We start from the raw sequence: 19,398 nt of genomic DNA on the forward strand, positions 1-19,398 counted from the left end.
GTGATCTATGCAGCTGTCTGTGCCAGAATTTGAAGCTTACAGTGTAAGACTGACAGCCAAACCCTATTTTACGTAAAGTGCATTCTGCAACAGATTTTGAGGAAGTGGCTTTCTGATTCAGCTTGATGGTAACCTGATAAATACTAATTTGGCATTGCTTCTCTCTGCTGTAAGGTCATGATTCTCAATCTCTGGCTGAGCAGTGAAAGTTGACRGTGAATAAGCTGTTCACCTACTACCATGCATTTACCCCGGCTCTGCAGCTAGAGTGGAAAACATTTAGGGAGCTACAAACTGAAATGGGCTGAAAACGTCTTATTTCCAAAACCAGGCTCCATTTACTGCTTTCAGGCACTGGAGATTTTGTCATGATGTGTCAACATATATTTGTAGTCACTGTACTCAGATTTTCAACCTTCCTTCCGAAGTGATAACCCCAGCCAAAATAAAGTGGGTCTCGGTGTAGGAACACGGGGTYACACACGGCCCCTGGTGATGGCAGGTGGCGGACAAGAAGCCACGGRTCATGGCGGCTGAGGGGAAAGGAGCCGCCGGGTGATGGTGGCTGAGGGACAAGGAGCGGCCAGGTGATGGGGGCCGCGGGGTAGGCCCCACGCGTGTCCCCCCGCGGCCGGACTCCCCGGGGGGCCGCAGGGCGCCGCTCGGCCGCGCGCGGACGGACACGGCCGGCCGCAGCGCGGACCCGTGACGACAGAGCCGTCGCTACGCAACCGACAGCCCGCTTCCGACCCGGCACACGCCCATCCGCCCCGCTGTCACGTGACACCCCGCCCTCCAATCACGCGGTCGTGTCCGCAGCAACACGCCCGGAGCGAGCGGCCGTCCGACACGCATGCGCGCTCTCGCCCCTACGAATGACGTCTGTTTCCCTATCATAGAGTTGCCGGTCGGCTTGCAGAGCGTCGGCGGGGAGTCCCGGAAGTGGCCGCGTTTGCCGGTTCCCGGTCGGAGCGCGGTAGAGGTCTCACGCGAGGCGGCCGACAAGATGGCGGAGTGAGTGTAACGGCGGCCGGGCCGCGGGGTGTGAGCGGGCGGGCGGGCCCCGGCCGCGCTGAGGGGGGCCCTCCCCTCGTCCCCGCCCGGCGCCGCGCCCCGCTGCCCGGGGCGGCCCGCCGAGCCGCCCTGGGCAGGGGGCTGTGCGCAGAGCCGGTGTGGTGGCGCTGGCCCCGCAGGCGCGTTGGGCGGGACGGCCGCACCGGGCTCGTCCGTCCCGTCCCGTCCCCTCGCGGTGTCGGCCCGCGTCCCAGGCCGCAGGGCGGGCCGCTGGGGCCCACAGAGAGCGCAAGGGCGCCGCGAAAACTGACTGCACGAGTCTGAGCTTCTCCTGTTTGCCTGTAGTTAGAGACCACTTCTTAAAAGCAACCTGAACGTGTTTGTCCTTAGAAGCGATTCAGTATGTTGGGCTTGTTTTGTGCGGTTTAACGGCCTTTGGTAGGCTAACGCTGTGTTCTGTTGCTCCTACCCAATATAATGATGTATTGCATTATTCTGACAGATCTGCAAATGTCACCCATGAAGTCTTCAATGCCACCCTCCACACTACGCTTGCTGCTACTACCAAACTTGTGGTTCCTACACCTGCTAAACCCATCTTACCAGTTCAAACTGGAGTCCAAGCACAGCAAGAGGAGCAGTCTAGTGGCATGACTATTTTTTTTAGTCTTCTTGTATTAGGTGAATGATGAACTGAAAATGTCTTTTAACCAGTGTTAAGTATACTCTGTTACTGAATATATAGGTTATTTTTTAAAAAATACAGTATTTTATTTTTCCTCTATTTGTCTGTGGAACAGAGTGCTGTACAGGCATAAGGAGAAGAGTTGGGTATATTACTACCTGAATGATCCAAAACATGTGGAAAGCTGAGGACGTATGCAGACCTTTTTACCTAGATCTTAAAGTGCAAACTACACATTTAATTGGCGTTACGTTCCTTAACAAGTACACAGTGGGTTTGCTTATGAAAAAGACACTATCAGAAAGCTTTGTGGTGCTTGCATCTATCTCTGAGGAGATTACTAAAGAGAGGTCAATTTAACTACTTCCAGCACTTCTGCGCAGTATTCAGATATTTGTTAAAAGAAATAAGAGAAGACAGTTGACTTACATGCACAGTACTAAAGTTCGGTATTTGTTCTCGCTCTTCTTAACTTTTCTGTTAATTTTTCCTATGTACATGAGTATAATAATAACTCAATATGCAAATTGCCATAATTATTAACGCACATCTTTTACATAAATAGATGTTTCAAATGGCAGTTGTACACYCAACTTTTCTGTAAGTTAAGGCTGCCATATTTCTTTAATAGAATATAGTTAACTCTTACCATTTGCTTTGAACAATTCTGTGGTCAAAACTGTAACAATAACAAAAATTCTGTGGAGGGTTAAAGGTTTGTCTGTGTGTGTGCGTGTGCGTGCATGTGCATGCTTGGTTCCTCCAAAGCTGCACTGAGAGCATCTCCTTTGAGAAAGATAGATCACCTAATTTTCTAAATGGTTGCTCTTACCAGTATCATTTAGAGAAAACAATAGGCATAGAGTTGACAGCAATGCAGAAACTTTTGTAAATCTGTTTGAGTTTTAAAAAAAATCAGTTTTGTCTGCTATAAATAACTGATATTAAATTCAGCAAGGAATAGAAAGCTTCTGCATTTTTCTGAAAGATCCATTTTTCTTCAGAGAGGGTTAATATTTTCCCAGGGGCCAATTGCGTATTAGAATTTGAACCAATACAAAAGAAAGATCAAAGTACAGTAGATCAGAAGACTAAGATTAAAATAAAATTTCTGAATATATGTGTGTCATGATTTTAAAAAAGCTATTCATGGTAAATTTGTATTCCTAGGACTTAAGAACAGAGCTTGATTTCAGGCTGTGTTCTAGACTCTGTTTTTGATTAGACTATATACCAGCCTGATAGGATCATTCTCAGGAAAGTGTAATTTTTTTGAATAAAGTAAAACCAGCCTAGAAGCTAATTGTTATAATTATTCCTATTTAGAGYCTCTGTTTTAAGGGTTTAGGAGAGGTGAAAAGCAATCTGTCTATAATGCTTTTTAATTCGAATGTTTTGAGCTGTAAMATGGCTTTTAAAAATGTTCTACACTAGAATGAGCCCAGAAGCTGATCTGTCCAGAGCTAAGTGTTGCAGGCAAGCCTCTATTTTAAAATGCCTAAAATAGCATGTGTTCTGTGGCCTGTTAATCTGTTCAAGCACCACTTGAGCTTCAACAGCCCATTGGGCCAAAAAGACATACATTCTGTTAAGTCTGTGTGATCCATGATTTCCCTGCTGTTATCTGCTTTTAATCCTCTCTTCCTTGAGGGAGGTAACATAGATGATCTTTTAGCCTGTTCAGAGCACTGTTTTTTTCCAGCCTTTTGACTGATCAGTGTGCTCCTGACATGCAAGTATCTGGAATGGATGATATGTTGCCAGATACAAACTGACCCCCTTACACAGGGAATAAGTGGAAAATTAGCTAAAGAGTGTAGTAGGCTGTCATAATGTTTCTAGTGGTGAGAATTACCTCTTAGGCTATGGTTGTAATCAAAAGCTAGTAGAAAGGAACTGGTGTTCGTAACTGCTGGACAGAAAGCATGTTGGTGCTTGCCTTTGGAGTTCATTGGGTATCTGTAGTATCCAGRTGCCTCTATGGGTCTGTCCCAAAGAACGCTAGTGAATGCTGTTACTATGGTAATTTCATATGTCCTTATTGGATGAATGTTAATTGGGTTTCACAGGCTGGAATTTGATACAAAACTTAATGGTACTGATTTACAAGTGAAAAAACTTTGTTTAGGATAACTTCAGGAGGTTGTTGCTCCAATAGTCTGTCTGGGCTGGCAGCCCAAAGCCTGGGTTGCTTGTTAGACAGCTTCTGAACTGCTGCAGTCTCTTAATACAGCACTTTAAAGTAATCAGCAGTTTAAGTGTGCATTAAAGTATTGATCTGTAAACTTYAGTGATTTGGGAGCTGGTTGATCAACATCATAAAGACCAGTGGAGTGGAAATGGGATGAACGTGTGGGGAAGGGAGCCCTGCCAGTCTTCCTAAACTGAGCTATCCCTGCTCATCACTCAGAATGCACAGTTTTGACCCTGAACAAATGACATGCCAGTAATTGAGCAGATGTTACTGTGTATTTTAAGAGTCCTTGCTATGTTGATAAGTCTATCACGACATCCATGTGCACCTAAATGCTAAGCATGCTGTGTACGAGCTGGGTGTGTGAGATAACAAGTGGGCAAATATAGGCATCAGTGCAAAATACCCATTCCTTAGCATGGTATGGGAGAGTAGGCCAACAAAAAGTAATATTTGTATTATGAGGTTTGTACTTTGTTTCTGAATTGTTAATGCAGATCATGTTGTAGAGCCCTGTGGTTCACAGGTGTAGTGAACCAAAAAACTGTCAATGCTCAGAATTACTTGTGGGCCATTTTGCACCCTTCAGACTGTAAATTGAAAGTGCTGCTCTGAACCAGCTGCAAAGGACTTTGCATTTTAGTAATTAGAAGGAACTGCTAAACCAAATCACTTCGGAGCAGTTCAGAGAAGCTTGTTCATTCCTAAGTTCAAAATGTGTGCTGGTGCAGTTTAGGTCTGGCACTGTAATGCCCACAGTGTAAATTGGATGAAAGCTGCAGGCACTTAAAAGGCATGAAGTAAAGAGAATGAAGATTCCTATTGCAATTATGACTAGGTTTGTCAAATACTACAGTTGTAAAAAGTATACTGAGATTAACAGGCCACAACTTGATTCCACTGTATAAAATGCTGTTGATTCTGCTTAGACGTTGTTTGTTCTCTGGTGAAATGTGAGCAGTAATACAGTTAATATTCCAGGTGACTGACAGATGATTTCCTAGCACATTGAGTCAAATCCATATATTACAGACATGCAGGCCAGTGTTATGCCATCCTTAACTTTCCTTGTTCAACCCTTTGTTGAGCTAGACTAAAATGAGATAGTGCTGGTAGATTCAACATTCAGATCCTATATCAAATTTGTTTGGAACATAGTAATCCAGAATTATTTGATTGTTCTAGCAATGTTTGCAGTCTGCAATGGTTATAAAACAATCAAATGATGTCTTCCAACTGTATCCACTGGTGATATCCAGATCTGCTAGAAATCCTGTGTAATTTGCCTTTACCATTGGCAAAAGGGCTGCAAAGGGATTTAGAGATTATTCTAACCTTCATTTTTATTTTGAAATGCATTGCCACAGTAAAAAAAGAAAAAATTTAAAAAAGAATAAATGTCTCATGAGATTTAAATTCTTATTTTCTTAACTTCAGCTAAATCTGTTTTGTATTTTTCTAGAGCAGCGTTGGTCTTTTGCCCTTCCTGGTTTAATTTTCAGTGATGTTCAGCAATAAAGTTTCTACTGATTTAGACAGCAGTTTGGCTGATCTGTTTCTGAAAATCAGGATATTTAAAGCTTTAGTCATCCTGCAACCTCCTACTCTACTAAGTAGAAGCTATAAAGAATWTGGAGTAAAACTTTTCTCAGAAGTGCACAAAAGGAATAAGAAGCAGCAGTCAAGTTGCAACAGAGGAAATGTAGATTGTATAGAAGGAGAAAATTCTTCACCATGAGGGTGTTTAAGCACTGGAACTGGGGCCGAGATAGGTTATGACATCTTGATCTTTGGAGATTTTCAAAATTTGAGTGGACAAGGCCCCTAGCCACTTCTTTAACTTTAAAATTAGGACTGCTTTGAGCATGAAGTTGGACGAGATGAGCTCCACAGATCCTTYCCAATGTAAACTTTTTCTATGGTTCTGTGATTGTCCATTTGGATTAAGCCCATCTGCTCAAAGGAGATCAGATGTGAAAGTGTAGCTTTGAAATTTTAATTGCAGCAATGTTTACATGTGTGTATATATTTTCTATCAAAAATATGAAAATGCTTACAGAAAAAGTTATTAAAATAGTATATTCTGTATGAATGTCATTTTTCATAGATACTGTTCAGAGAAAATTTTATTTTAAGGAGAGTTAAGCTCTAAAGGTAGTAGTACTAGTATTTTTAGAACACAAATTTAAGTTCCAAATTTAATCTTGGTTGTTTTAGGTCATTTAGAGATTCATTTAAGTACTTCAGTGAGAGGAACATAAAATTTGGTTATTTTCTTTTGTGGGTTCTTGGTAAATCATTAGGAAAATGTTGTTATGTATATTTTAGAAATACTGCTTAGAAGCTTATTTTATGATCTTTTAACAGTTTTCTTCTACTGTTGTTTTATTTTTCCTCACAGCTATCTGCATCATATTGGTGCATTTACTGATAAAATACAGACTTCATTTTTTACCAGAGAGTGTGGCTGTTGTTTCTTTAGGTGAGTAACATGACATTTTTATACTGAATTTGTATTAATTGAGGCTCTCGGTAGTCTTATTTTTTGCTTGAAGTAATGCTCTGTTGTGTGTTAGGCATCACTAGAAAGATGCTGCAAACTGAATACAATTTAAAGAGAGGAAAATAACTAACTTACAGAATTAAATTAATGGAAAACAAATCAAGATATAAGTGTTTGCATGGAGACCAGTTAAATGTCAAGTAGAGGCAAGATAGTGATGTCACTGCCTTGATACTGTGACAACTGCATCTACTCATGCATCTGCACTGTAAGACACAAAATCCAGGTGAAAGGGGTTAATTTGGCTTCTAATCAAGCTGGTTACCATTGTGATTAAATAACTAGTCTAAATTTAAAATCACTAAAATGCAGCAGTATATTGCTTAGTCTTGTTGGCATAATTTTGGATTTTCTTACCCTATTTTCCCTTTGATTCTGCTCCAAGCCACCTACTAGGCAGTGCTGATCTGAGAGGTTTGGCCAGCTCAGATCACTGCTTCTGCGGAGGGTTGCAGAGAGCAGCTCAGGCACAGATATTCTTCTCTTTCTGTTTCTTGTTCTTGGCATCTCAGCAGCAGGGCAAGGATTTTAGCTATGCCACTGAGTTCTGTACTGCTGTCCCAACAAAAGCCTATTCATGAAATTGCTAAGTTTTCTTGCTAGGGCTATCAGTGCTGCGAAAATTTGCAGTAAGTAGCAGCAATACATCTCTGGTATTTTTGCATAGGAAGCATCTGACAAACTTATGCAGTTCAGTTTTCAGTGTGACCCACTGCATAGCTGTATTCTGTTTCCCAGACTGGACTGGATGATATCAATTCCAATAAAGTCAAGACAGTGTTATACCCACTCACAACAGGGCTAACAGATGTCCTGCATCACTGAAGCCTTATTTGTTTRGTTTATTGACTCAGTCATATTTAAACTACTGTCAGCTCTGTTGACAAGGTATGGCATCTGTATAATCRCTGGAATTGCCAGCTAATTGCTGGTCAGTGAACCTCTGTTACTGGTAATGATCTACACAGCTGCAAGAGAACAGCTTGAGTTTCAAGTATCCAGTTCTGCCAGCAGTGCCAGAAGTGAGGTGTGTTCTATTTTGACTTGTAAATTAAACAAATGTTTTCAGGCAGTTATTGAGGGCTAATAAATATGACAGCAGAGCAGATAAGTATGATTTTATGACTCTTTCTCCTCCGATTGGTTATGCTACACACAAGCCTGTGTTTTACAATGTCTAGGGTATGTTACTTTTCTGGTGGAAAGGGAGGGAGTGCATTCCGTAAGACCATATTTTGATCTTAGTCCTTAAAAGTTACTTGGATTTGGTTGGTGTAGAATGATTGCTAGAAAAAATTTTCTCTGGAAAAATAAATGTTGTTTATATTAAGAAACTTGCTATAAAGTTTTCAAGGGAGTGATGCTTAGATTAACTGTTACTGACTTAACTTTCCATTTAGCCCCTTGATAAAAATGCTGAACAGATCTTCCTGATTTAACAGATGGAACCAGCTGAAAGGAAAATGCTTTCATTAATCTAGTAATAAAAGAGTAGTAGTTTGCCAAGGTGCACAGGAGAGGTTGTAAAATCAGCATCCAAGTTTCATTCTGCTCCTCGTAAGCCCTCACAGTGATGTATTCTTTTGTGCAGCTTTTCTTCATGACTGCCCTWAGAGTAATCATGGTTTAGTAATCCTGTTGTGCATAGCATGCAGCTAGAAATAACTTGTAGTATAGAAAGGTGTGAGTTGTATAATTCAGGCTCGTCCTTTTCTTTTACCCTCTGTTGTTGCCTTACAAATATTTATATTGTTGTTCATTTGACTTTTAATATCAAAAGTAAATTCCATCTGTCACTCGAAGATAGGATCATTAAAAAATACAGTCCAGTCCATCATATTATTCTTTCTTCCTTCATTGCACTACTGGTGTGTCCCTATTCTATCCCTGTGCATGGGCTGAATTTCATATATGTTCTGGGAATCTAACAATAATGCAGGAATAAATTGGTTATTCTGATAATCTGTTATTCTGATATATTGGTTATACTCAGTAACGAATGATCTTCACTCCAGTGAATGATAGCGAAAACTGTGTGCTTGTTGTCATTCAGCTCTGTGTTGCAGATTTTGGTATCAGATATAGAATAACTTTCCAAGATTTATATTAACTGAGAAAGTAAAATCAAAGTTGCATGTAAACTTCTGAAGCAGATCAACCAGCTTGAGTTATTTTCCCAACAGTTTGTTACTACTCTCTTAACTGAGATACAGTTGATTGTGTAACCACAATTTACTTCAGTATAATATAAAACAGATTAGCTTAAACTGCAGTTGAAGGTGGAGTAGGTGATTCTGTTTGTTTGCTCTGAAATTAATATATTTCAAACAATGAACTTTTTAAAAAGTGCTACAGTTATTTAAAAAATAAATGTGTAACCACATCTTACTTTACTATGATAAACCCCTAATACTTTAATTTGCATGACAGAAATAAGTRGTTTTTTTTTTGCTCAGATGTGTAAATTTTCATAACTGTCTAACAGAACTGTCTTAGAGGTACCAGGTTTTCATCAAAATAAAGATTTTGCTATCTCAGTGTATTATATGCTTATGTTGGTTTTATCATATTGTTGTAACTGTACAATTAATTTGTAAAAGCAGATTGTATCGTATAATAAATACTAAGCCCCCCCCCAAGGTGAAAAGATAATCATCCGTATGTGTCAGAAAAAGTCATCTTATATGCATGTAAAATTACAGATGATTTCTTATTTTGGATGATAAGCCAACAAGGAATCAACACAATCATCTCATTAGTATCTTACTCCCAACTGTAGCTATTGGTATTTAAAAATGGTTGGGTTTTACGTTGGAATGCGAGAGATCGCAATGTTTGACAAATAATACACAAAGGCATTAAGCTTAAGAAATGAACAAGGAATGAAAACTAATTAAAAATATTTGCAGGAGATATTTGATTTCCATGGTTTCAGGTAGTAAGCTCCATCATTTGAATTTCCCAGTCAGACAAAACTAATAAACAATTCTCTGAGCAAATTATAGGTGCTGAGACAACCGATAACACTGTTTTTCTGGCCTAGATAAAATCAAAATGCTTGATTAGAACAAATAAGTATATTAGCTGCAACCCTAGTTCTACTCAAGGGATCTCCCATTGCCATGACACAGTTGCTTGAGTCAGCTTGTGATTAGCTCTTTGTCTTCTGCTACACACACACACACACACACACACACACACACACACACACACACACACACACACACACACACACACACACACACACACACACAAAGGCGGGGGAGGTCTTTGAGACAAGGCACTTACTCAAGTATCTTGAACCTGTAGGGTGTGGATGCCCAGCCTGAAGCCTCAGGCCATACTTGGCCTATTCAGGGTCCAATTTCTAAAAGTCCTTCTGGAAAAAGCCACAGAGAATACAGTATTAGTTTGATTGTGCCAGAAATCTGAGCAGGGAAGAGGCCAGAGTTCCTGGAGCGGGCTGCTACGTAGAAGCAATTCTTTCAGATTTTTTTTTTCCTTATCTTGATATGAAAAGTGCTAAAGAAATAGCCCTTAAGAGGAGAGTGGCAGGAAGAGAGATCCTCAGACCTTGACTCCATAAGCAACTGTATGGCCCAAACAACCAGAAATATTGCACACTGCTGACTTAGAGTTTTGTAGGCTTTTCAAAGATCCTTGTTTTCCTTATAAGCAACATTAGATTTCTGCAGGACTGTAAACTCTGCTATCATCAGATGCAAGCATCTTAAAGGATTAGGCAAATTTGCTTTCTCTCTAGTTCTCCTATGCTCCATTATTCACTTTTACTCATAGTACCCTAAAGAGAAGATTGAATTGACATAGATTGTCACCCACACCTGTCTGTGACAGATTCGTGTTACCTCTGTGTATAGTCTAGCCCTCTTGCCTGCAGCTGCCTGTGTGTGCTGTTTGTATGTATGCCTAATTATATAGCATCTTTCCTACCCAGGTTACAGGCCTTCCTATATTAATAATGTTAAGAAAAGTGATACAGTATTTGTGCAGAATTATAGTGTTCGTACTTATAGAACAGCTGGAGAAAAAAGGCATCTGAGGCAGAATCCTCAGTGTGAAAATATGTGGGTTTCTGTGCTCTTCCCACTTCGAATTCTCTCCCAATAATTGATCATAATCAACAAGATCCACAGGGATGAGATACCCATTTCTTAAAGTGCATAACTCGTATTTAGGGTAATTATGTGCTTAGGCACTTCTGAGGAAGAGAGTGTAGGGAGGGTGTCTTTTCCTTCAGATCCTCCCTAAGCACTGTTTTATGTGAGGACTCTCAATGCTAATTCATCAGCTACTGAAAGTTTGTATGGAAAGGACACTACCTGAAGTTTGTGCTTTCAGATTTGTGGGCTATGCTTTTTTTCACATAAACTTCTTGTTAGTGATACAAGTAGCGTCTGTATCAGTTGAAGATGATGTTGCTGCTCTGAAAAAATAGAAATGTTCTAGTCCTTGGCTTCTGACACTGCTTACATCCCAGAATGGGAAGCCTCTGTGTTAGTATTGAGATCTGTGTTTATATGGCATGTGAGCATCTGTGTCTGGGTTCCATCCTCCGTCAAAGAACAGCAGACCTTTGATGTTCCCTCTTTAACATTTTGTTCTTCTTTTCCATATAAACTGTTTCACGAGGCAGTTATTTCTATCCTCTGGTACAGATGCCTTCACATAGTTCTGCATGAAAGAAGACTTAAGCCTCATGCAACCTTGTGTGTATGACACATCCGTCAGGAGTAATTCATGTGATCCTATTTGTAAGACTCTTTTGATAGCTACAGTATGACAGAACAAAAAATAGTTGAGTTGCAGGAGATCACGCTTTAAGCTTCTTGGCCACTTTTTACCTTYCCTTCGGTGTATTTTCACTTTTGCATACCAGCATTTGACTGTTAAGCCTTTATTCTGTAAATAATAAAGAACAACTATACAGAAATATAGATCTGGAATCTGATTAATGATAAATTCCTCATTACTCCTTGAAAGCAGTTAGTGACCAGCTATGGATTATATTTTTGACTTTCTGTTAATTTGGAGTTTTCTGTCTTATCTCTTTGAAGATGGGTGGAAGTAAAGAGCACTATGAACTCTAGCCATTGAGCTTGCAACACTTTCGCTAAAATTACTTTATACTCAAATTAGTATTTCTAAATGTCTTAAAATATGAGTAATCCACTTGAGAAATAATTCTGTCACTGTCTCCACTCTGAGTGGAATTTATCCCCTATTTCATTGCTGGTGTTACGATTTCTTTGAGGTAAAATTCACTTTTGTGCAGGACGTCTTTGATTTCACTTAGACCGTGTTAATATTGCAAATARCATTGAAGGGATGTGATGCTTTTGTGCTGTCAAGGCATCTCTCTCTCATAACTTATGATTCTTTAGAAAGAAAAGCAGAATTTCATTTGAATGCAGCTTGAATGAAAAGCCTTTTTGAACAGTGAGCATAGCACTCTTGATGCGTGTGTTCAGTATTTAGATATGTCAAATGACATTTTTTTAGTGTAGGGAAGCTTTTTATTTTTGAAGTATATTGGAAATTGTCTTAAGTTTCCACTTAACCACTTCTGTGTTAYTGTAATTTAGGAATAGAAGACTTACTGCTTCATGTTTTGTCTTGTTTTCACTTTTACGACCCTATTGACTGAGAGKCTGTCTGTCTGTTTTGTGGGTAATACTTTAAGAATATTATCTCGTTCTCTCCTAGGTATCCTCATGGGAGCTTTTATAAAAATCATAGAGGCTCAGAAGCTGGCTAACTGGAAGGTAAGATTGAAGCAATTCATTTTTAGTTCTAGAGCAATCTTTAGTTGTTTAAAATAAGACCATTCATAATACTGATTTCTTTGGATGTAATTTCTGAAAACATATATACTCTATGCCAAATTTTGGATTTTTTTTAATAATAATAATAGTACAACCAAGTATTTGAGGTCCTGATCCTACTGAATCTTTTCTACATAGTAGTTTTCCCCAATAATCTTTTGCTTGGTACCAAATCTGTTCCCATTAGATTTATGTTAAAAGATTAACTGGGCATTTTGCATTGTGGGAGCAGTTATATGAAAAAATAAGCATTTCAGTTCTTTGTCTTGTGTATTTCTTGACTATATTAACATATTTTGACCTGCTTCTCCTTTTAGAGTTAATTCTGTAGGTRTTTTCGTAGAGACAATATGTTTTGATATAGTTGTAAATTCCATGTTTTACCTGGGGATGTTAACAGAAGTTTCGTAGAGGAAAAGAGGAACACTTCTTCAGAATGACTGTGCTAAATTTCAAAAGATTTTGTTTTTAATTTACTTACTATTTTCAGCACGACTTTGAAACTCYAACAAATTATAGTGCTAAGAATGAATGGTTCACAAACCAGTCCATTCAGCCTGACATGCTTCTTGGGTACTCCAGGGTTTCTTCCACAAAGACTGTAGAAATGMATCTTTGTAGATATGTGTTTTCCACTCTGTCTGAGACACTGACAACATGACACAAGCTTTTTATAAAGCAGAAAATAGAGGCAAAGTAGTGCAGAAGATTGTCCTTGTCCTGGTGCCCTGTGCTTTGCAGAGTTAGATATTTGGAAGAAAACTTTCACAGTGAGGGTAATTAAACACAGGAATAGGCGTCCAAAGAGATTGTTGAAACTCCATCCATGAAGATACTCAAAAATTGGCTGGACAAGGCCTTGGCAACCGAAGTTGCCTGTAGTTGTCCACACTTTGAACAGGGAATTGGATCAGAGACCTCAAGATGTTCCTTCTGACCAGAATTATTCTGTGAAGCTGTGAGGTCTTATCCGTGCCAGTGTGGAGTTACAGAGGCTCCCCAGGGAGGGAGAATCCTGGTGGAAATGTCTCCAAGAGGCCTACAATGAAGCAAGGRTTTTATCTCCTGCAGTTTTATCCATATCATCAAAGCAATGAACTCTTCATTATTTCTGCTGTAATTTAAAAACATGCAGTATTTAAATTGTTGTTTTATTTCATAGGATCAAACAGCTTATTAGGATTAGATTAGTGAACTAACTGAAATCACTGATTTGAATCACCCCTTTTAAACAAGATTTATAGTAGCAAGCTGAAAATCTTGATCCAAATAGTGAATTTTAATTCTAACTTGCAGTTTACTTTTTCTTGGCAGTTATTTCCATAAAGGATTTTTTTTTCATTAGTTGAAATACATCGAAGTGCATAGCTTTTGAACAAAATGTACCTTTTTTATTAAATTTGGTACTTATTTTTTGTCAACAAACCTAGTGTGCAATTGCATATTTCAGTAGACAAATTGTGATATTTAATTTGTACATACATACTATTAAAGAACAAAGGGTGGTACCCAAGTTACTGTTAGATGACGTTTTTTCATTCCTGATTTTTGTCAGCTGGATTTGACTTAAAATTGAAAGATAAAAATCCACACAATTAGCATTTCAAAATAGCTTCTAAATGACTAAATAAAATAATCTAAAGTGGATCAGGTTTGCAGGAAGAAAAAGTTTCTAATATGCTTTGTATTGAGCAGTGATTCTRTAAACACAGGAAATACTGATGTAGTGAATTGCCTAATTATTTCTGGTTAGCATTYGTCAAACCTTGAGAAGCACTGGATATGCTGCCCGAAGTTACTCATATGATCAGCTTAAATAAAGGTTCCCAGATAAGACAGTCTTATTTGATTATTTAAGTTCCTTTTACTGTTTTAAAGCTTAGACTGTTACAATTTCAGGGATGAAATGTTCTAATTAACAATGACTATCATGTGCTTTTTAAAATTAATTTTAAATCCTTTTAAAGTTTTTTAGATTCACCAGAGAGTTTGTATTTATCTGATATGGGGAAAAGAGTATTTAACTGCAAGCTCTGTCTGTATGAAAAGCAAATCTTAGATCAGATCCCTGCCCTAAGAACTTTTTAATGTAATTTCTTGCCGTCATACTAGGGGCTTTTAACAGAATAATCAATTAGGAATATGTGGTTTTTTTAGTCTCATGCAGTTACTAAATCAACAGAAGCTGGGTAGTGCTAGCCATCCATGCACTGAATTGTGCATGTGGAGTAATGGACGAGGGTGTACTGCTGGGGAAAGCATCTCAGTGTAAAGGATGAGTTTTATTTTCTAAGTCCCCTAAATCCTTTAAGATGATTATCACTGTTGCAAATATGACCGAGACTTTAAAGAGATGAGTGTTTCTTTTTTTGAAAGTAATGTTTTAGCAGAGCAGTCTATCAACTGTTTAACCTCAGTTTCAACAACTTAATTGTTGCTTATTAAGGTGACAAGTTCTGCTGTATTCAGCACTGTGTGGCCATGAGGGAGCGTGGCTGGTAAAGGGAGGCACGTTGGACCATGATGAATTTGCCTTCTGTGCTTAGTCTGCCAGCAGAAAAAAAAAAAAAAAAGGATGCCAATATGGTGGTATGACTTTATAAAGCAGTGTTAGCGAAATGATGAGATAAACAATGGAGAGTAAGATTACAAAAAAGAAAAAAAAAATTTTTACATTGCATTAGGCTTCATTAATATCTCTCTGATGGTAAAAAGGATCCATCAGAAGAATCACATTAAATTAAAGGCATGAAGTACATATACCAAGAAGAATCTTACAGTATTATATATCTTGAGCCTGTTCACTTGCAAGTGTACTAAGATGGTGATCTGGTTTTCTGTGGTCCATTGACAGCTTTTAGTGAAGCTGTACTTGATCACAGTTAACCTAGATTATATATTCAGATCAGTGGCCAGGAGGTCACTGTTCACGGACTGTTCATCCGTATAGGTTTTGAGAGTGTGCAATAAAATCGGGATACTTTTTGTAGGGAAACAGAAACACTTTACCAGAAAAAAATCTGCTTTCTGTGCAGTCTATTTGGGAACAGTAATTTTATATAAAAAAGAATTTAAAAATAGCCCTGGTTTACTATTTTGTAATCTTTTATTTTGTGGTAAAAAGAAATGTTARTATAATTTTCATTTTACAACATATTTTGTTTTTTAAAAAATAATTTCCCCTTGGGAAGGTTTGCTGTTTTTTCGGTTATCAGGATATCCTTGAAATCGTATTTGTTTTGCAGGAAGAAGAAATGTTTCGTCCAAATATGTTTTTTCTGCTTTTGCTTCCACCTATTATATTTGAATCTGGATATTCATTGCATAAGGTTAGCCCTTGTAATACACTCGTTCTATGTTTTGAGGTTTTGTTTGAAACGGATTCTGTTTTCTGCTATTCTAATGAAGTTCAGAATAATTGCATTGAATTCCACCATAGTCATAGTCATGGAATTGAAAATGAAATTTAGCCTCTTTAACCCAGAATGCAAATAATGTAGCTCGTTACTGTTAACTAAGTGCTGGAAAGGTTGTAAGTATTGCAGCASAGGTTATTTTCCTTGGTCCAAGAAGTTTGCTATCTTAGCACAGCTGCACAGGTAGTGACGAGAAGGAGGCAAAACAGGAAGGAGCAGGCAAACACGTCGGAAAGGTGGGGTCACTCTGTGTCTAAAGAAGAGGCAAGGTGATAATGTTTACAAGGATTTTCATCTTTTGCCTGGGAGGCTGTGGTTCCATGGACATTTCTTGCCATGAAGGTCTTGGCTGAAGCAGTTTTGGTCCCGTCTGTATGAGGCCTTTTTATTTGAGCTGTGCGGCAGGAGAGGGAATGAGCAATGGAAGGGAATCATACTGTAAGTTAGTGTTGTCACTGAAGACTTTTTCTTAGGAAATCATAACCTAAGAAATGGGCTAGCAACCAGAATGCTTACAAGTCTTTTTCACATGCTCTRTATGCAATAAATGGGCTAATTTGCAGTTCTCTCAGGTGGGAAGTATGTCTGAGTGCTTGTGAACGTCCACCTAGTTTGTCTGAGGGTTGGTTTGTTGTTAGGGTTACCAGACTGACATCCTGTCCTCAGTGCCAGAGGGCTTTGCTGCCACTTTTTGCTTGATCCTCACGATACCAGAAAGAATGGCCTGAGGTAAACACTAAAATATTTTTTATTTTTCCTTATAAGCTGCTGCAGTGGCCCTTTAGGCTTAGCTTAGCTAAGGAAAATCAGTTGCTTTTTATGAGCATACTAAGTTACACTCTWTCCTCTAAAGAGTTTACAATCTTCATATAAGAAAAGAAACATTGCATTCAAACACACATTTTTGGAATAAAACCAGGGTTGGATTTTATGATTGCAACATAAAAGAGAGTACTGTCAAGTTTTCAGGCTTAGAATAGTACCTGGAATCTGAGTGAACTTTTGATTCTAAGATTGTCATCAACCAGTGTGTAGGAAATCTTAATAATCATAATAGGCTAAATGAGAATTAAATACTACATAAGCAGGTCAGGAAAGAGATTAGTTTAATCTGTTTTTAATTACTAGTAGAAAAATGAGCTATTTGTAATGAAGTAAAAACACAGATGGAAATTCTTGTAAAGTACAAACTTAAAAGTGTGTTAGTTTAAAATGCATTGCACATAAAGGATTTCTRGATTTTTAACCTTAAGAGAACAGAACAAAATAGCAAAAGGATGAGAATTTTGAGCTAAAGGTGATTTTTAGAGGATCAAGCTGATAAGAAGAACAAGCTAGGCCTGCCAGCTTTGCTTTTATTCATGTACATGCACACTGTTGTCTTCAAAAGAGCAATCTCTTTAGGCAGATGATATGGATATACATACCGGGATATGTGGAACCAAACTAAGGTTTAATTATCTCTGAAGCCCAGTTGTGAATCAATCTAGTTTAGATAGAACTATACAAATGCAGAACCAAAATGTGAATCCACCCTCATTTTATTTTTACTAATTTACTTTATTATTGTATTCCAGGGTAACTTTTTTCAGAACATAGGTTCCATCACTCTATTTTCTGTATTTGGCACAGCAATATCGGCTTTCATTGTAGGTGGAGGAATTTATTTTCTGGGCCAGGTAAGAAGAACTGCTTTGAAGCACATATGTGTATCCGGCTTGTCCTTTGAAGTCCACTGTACTTTGAAATTCCAAGCAGACAAACATGGTGAAAGTGGTCACCAAGTCCAGTTCTCTGCTACCATAGAGGCAACATTATATAACCCCTCCATGGATATGTCATGTTCCACATTAAAAGCAATTAAGACTAGCATTGAATTTGACATTTTTAATTCCTTGATCTTTTGGTCTAACGACTGTTCCAGAAATTGACTTCTCTAAGGATTAAAAGCCGTATTCAGATTCTCAGTATTAAACTTACTTGTTCTTATGCCAACAGTTTTCTGTAGCATAGAGGTCTCTTTTGTGTTTATCTTTTGATTAGTTATAGACACAGATAGTCATATCTTCTTGTAGACATTGCTTTGATAAGCTGAACAGTCCATGCTTTCCTTTTTGCATCTCCCAGATTTCTAATCCTTTGAATGCCTTAGTTACTCTACTCATCTGCATCTGTTCCAGTTTCACCTAGTCTTTTCTGTGTCTGGTGGCCAGAATTACAACAGATTGCTGTTAGAGGGCAATGTTAGATGGGGTATACTAAAGCTGTTGTTACGAKTTTTTTTCATCACAGTGGACATAGATTTGGTGAATATTTTTWAAAAATAGAAGAAACACATAGCTGATTGTAATTTATGTCTTACCTATTCTTTCAGGCTGATGTAATTTATAAACTCAACATGACAGACAGGTAAGCTCTTGGTGAAGTGGTACAGTATCAAATGAAGCACTTATCAAGATAGCACTGTAGATGTGATATGCACTGTAGCTGACCAGCTGTTCTGGTTCTTGTTTGAATTGCTTAGATTCAGTATGGTATATGACTCTATTAAATGCACCTGACACTTCTGAGCCCTATTATGACAGCCTTACTACCAAATAGTATTCTGTGCTAAGTGATTTTTCCAAAACATAAACATACTTGTTTTTCTAGCTAGCCTGAAAGTTAAAATATGTTAGTTTTAATTAATTGGAATTATTAAAATATATCATAAAGGGATGACTTGTGTATCTAGATCTCTTAAAAGACAGAATTAATTTTTTCAGTGTCAATACTGTACATTTTTCAAGAACTTTGCAAAGTATCTGGTCAGTTTTCCAGAAGTACACCAACCTACAGTGAAATACACATTTGTTYGTGATTACAATAAAAATTTATTTGGGATTTTTGTTTGTTTGTTTACTTTATAGCCAAGTAGAGTATTTTTCTGTTAAAATTCATAAATAATTTGGTTGACAAGCAAGACACATAATAAGTAAAACATGCATGAGCAGCAGAAGTCTTCATTGCTTGGTTCCAGTATTTGACTTGTGCAGCAGAGAAGTCCCATTGCTTCTGTTTTGTCTATCTTTGGATTCCAGGGTAATGAATTTAAGAGTTTCATTTAGATGATAGACATTAGTACTCCTGAACAGGTGACACTCTGCATGTATGATACATGGTTTAGACTGTGTCTGTAAAGCTGTTTGATTTTTCTTATTTAGTTGTGGCAAGACATTGGTACTACTGTTGAGAGTTGGGAGATAAATATTTCTCAAACTACTTTCCCGGCTGGACAATGACTTTTCTCTTTGATATATCAGTAATTTTTTTAAAGAATCCCATTTGTCATCTGAAGTTCTTACAAGTGGGAAGAGAACAGAACTCTCCACTGATATGTATGAACTCTRTAACATACAACCTCTGTGTGTCTAGTTGTTAATATATGTTTATTAGGTGCATATTTTTCTGTCCTCTAGTTTTCTGTTTTGTTTTGTGTTCTCTCAGTTTTGCATTCGGCTCTTTAATATCTGCAGTTGACCCGGTGGCTACTATTGCCATTTTCAATGCCCTCAATGTGGATCCAGTACTTAACATGTTGGTTTTTGGAGAAAGCATTCTCAATGATGCAGTTTCTATCGTCTTGACTAAGTAAGTGCATTTGAACTACACATGCCTCTGAAATACTGCAGCAACACTCTTTT

At 38.2% G+C, this 19,398-nt stretch overlaps 1 protein-coding gene across 2 annotated transcripts in view; it reads left to right on the forward strand.

Moving 5' to 3' along the window:
• The first annotated feature begins 916 nt into the window (after positions 1-916).
• SLC9A8 (solute carrier family 9 member A8) overlaps positions 917-19,398 on the forward strand; it is a 32,732-nt gene continuing 14,250 nt past the window's right edge. Inside the window, exons 1-8 of one of the 2 annotated variants that reach the window (XM_085314034.1) lie at positions 917-1,014; positions 1,517-1,695; positions 6,295-6,375; positions 12,181-12,239; positions 15,545-15,628; positions 17,293-17,394; positions 18,090-18,124; positions 19,202-19,345. In XM_085314034.1, coding sequence (XP_085170160.1) covers positions 1,007-1,014; positions 1,517-1,695; positions 6,295-6,375; positions 12,181-12,239; positions 15,545-15,628; positions 17,293-17,394; positions 18,090-18,124; positions 19,202-19,345 — 692 coding nt within the window. In that variant the 5' untranslated portion in view covers positions 917-1,006. The remainder of the gene's footprint in view (positions 1,015-1,516; positions 1,696-6,294; positions 6,376-12,180; positions 12,240-15,544; positions 15,629-17,292; positions 17,395-18,089; positions 18,125-19,201; positions 19,346-19,398) is intronic. The other variant, XM_085314035.1, reaches the window with a different exon arrangement.

This window comes from Rhea americana, unplaced genomic scaffold (genome assembly GCF_003343005.1).
Source record: "Rhea americana isolate MKP2758 unplaced genomic scaffold, rheAme1 scaffold_4, whole genome shotgun sequence".
In the NCBI taxonomy this organism is placed as follows: Eukaryota; Metazoa; Chordata; class Aves; order Rheiformes; family Rheidae; genus Rhea; species Rhea americana.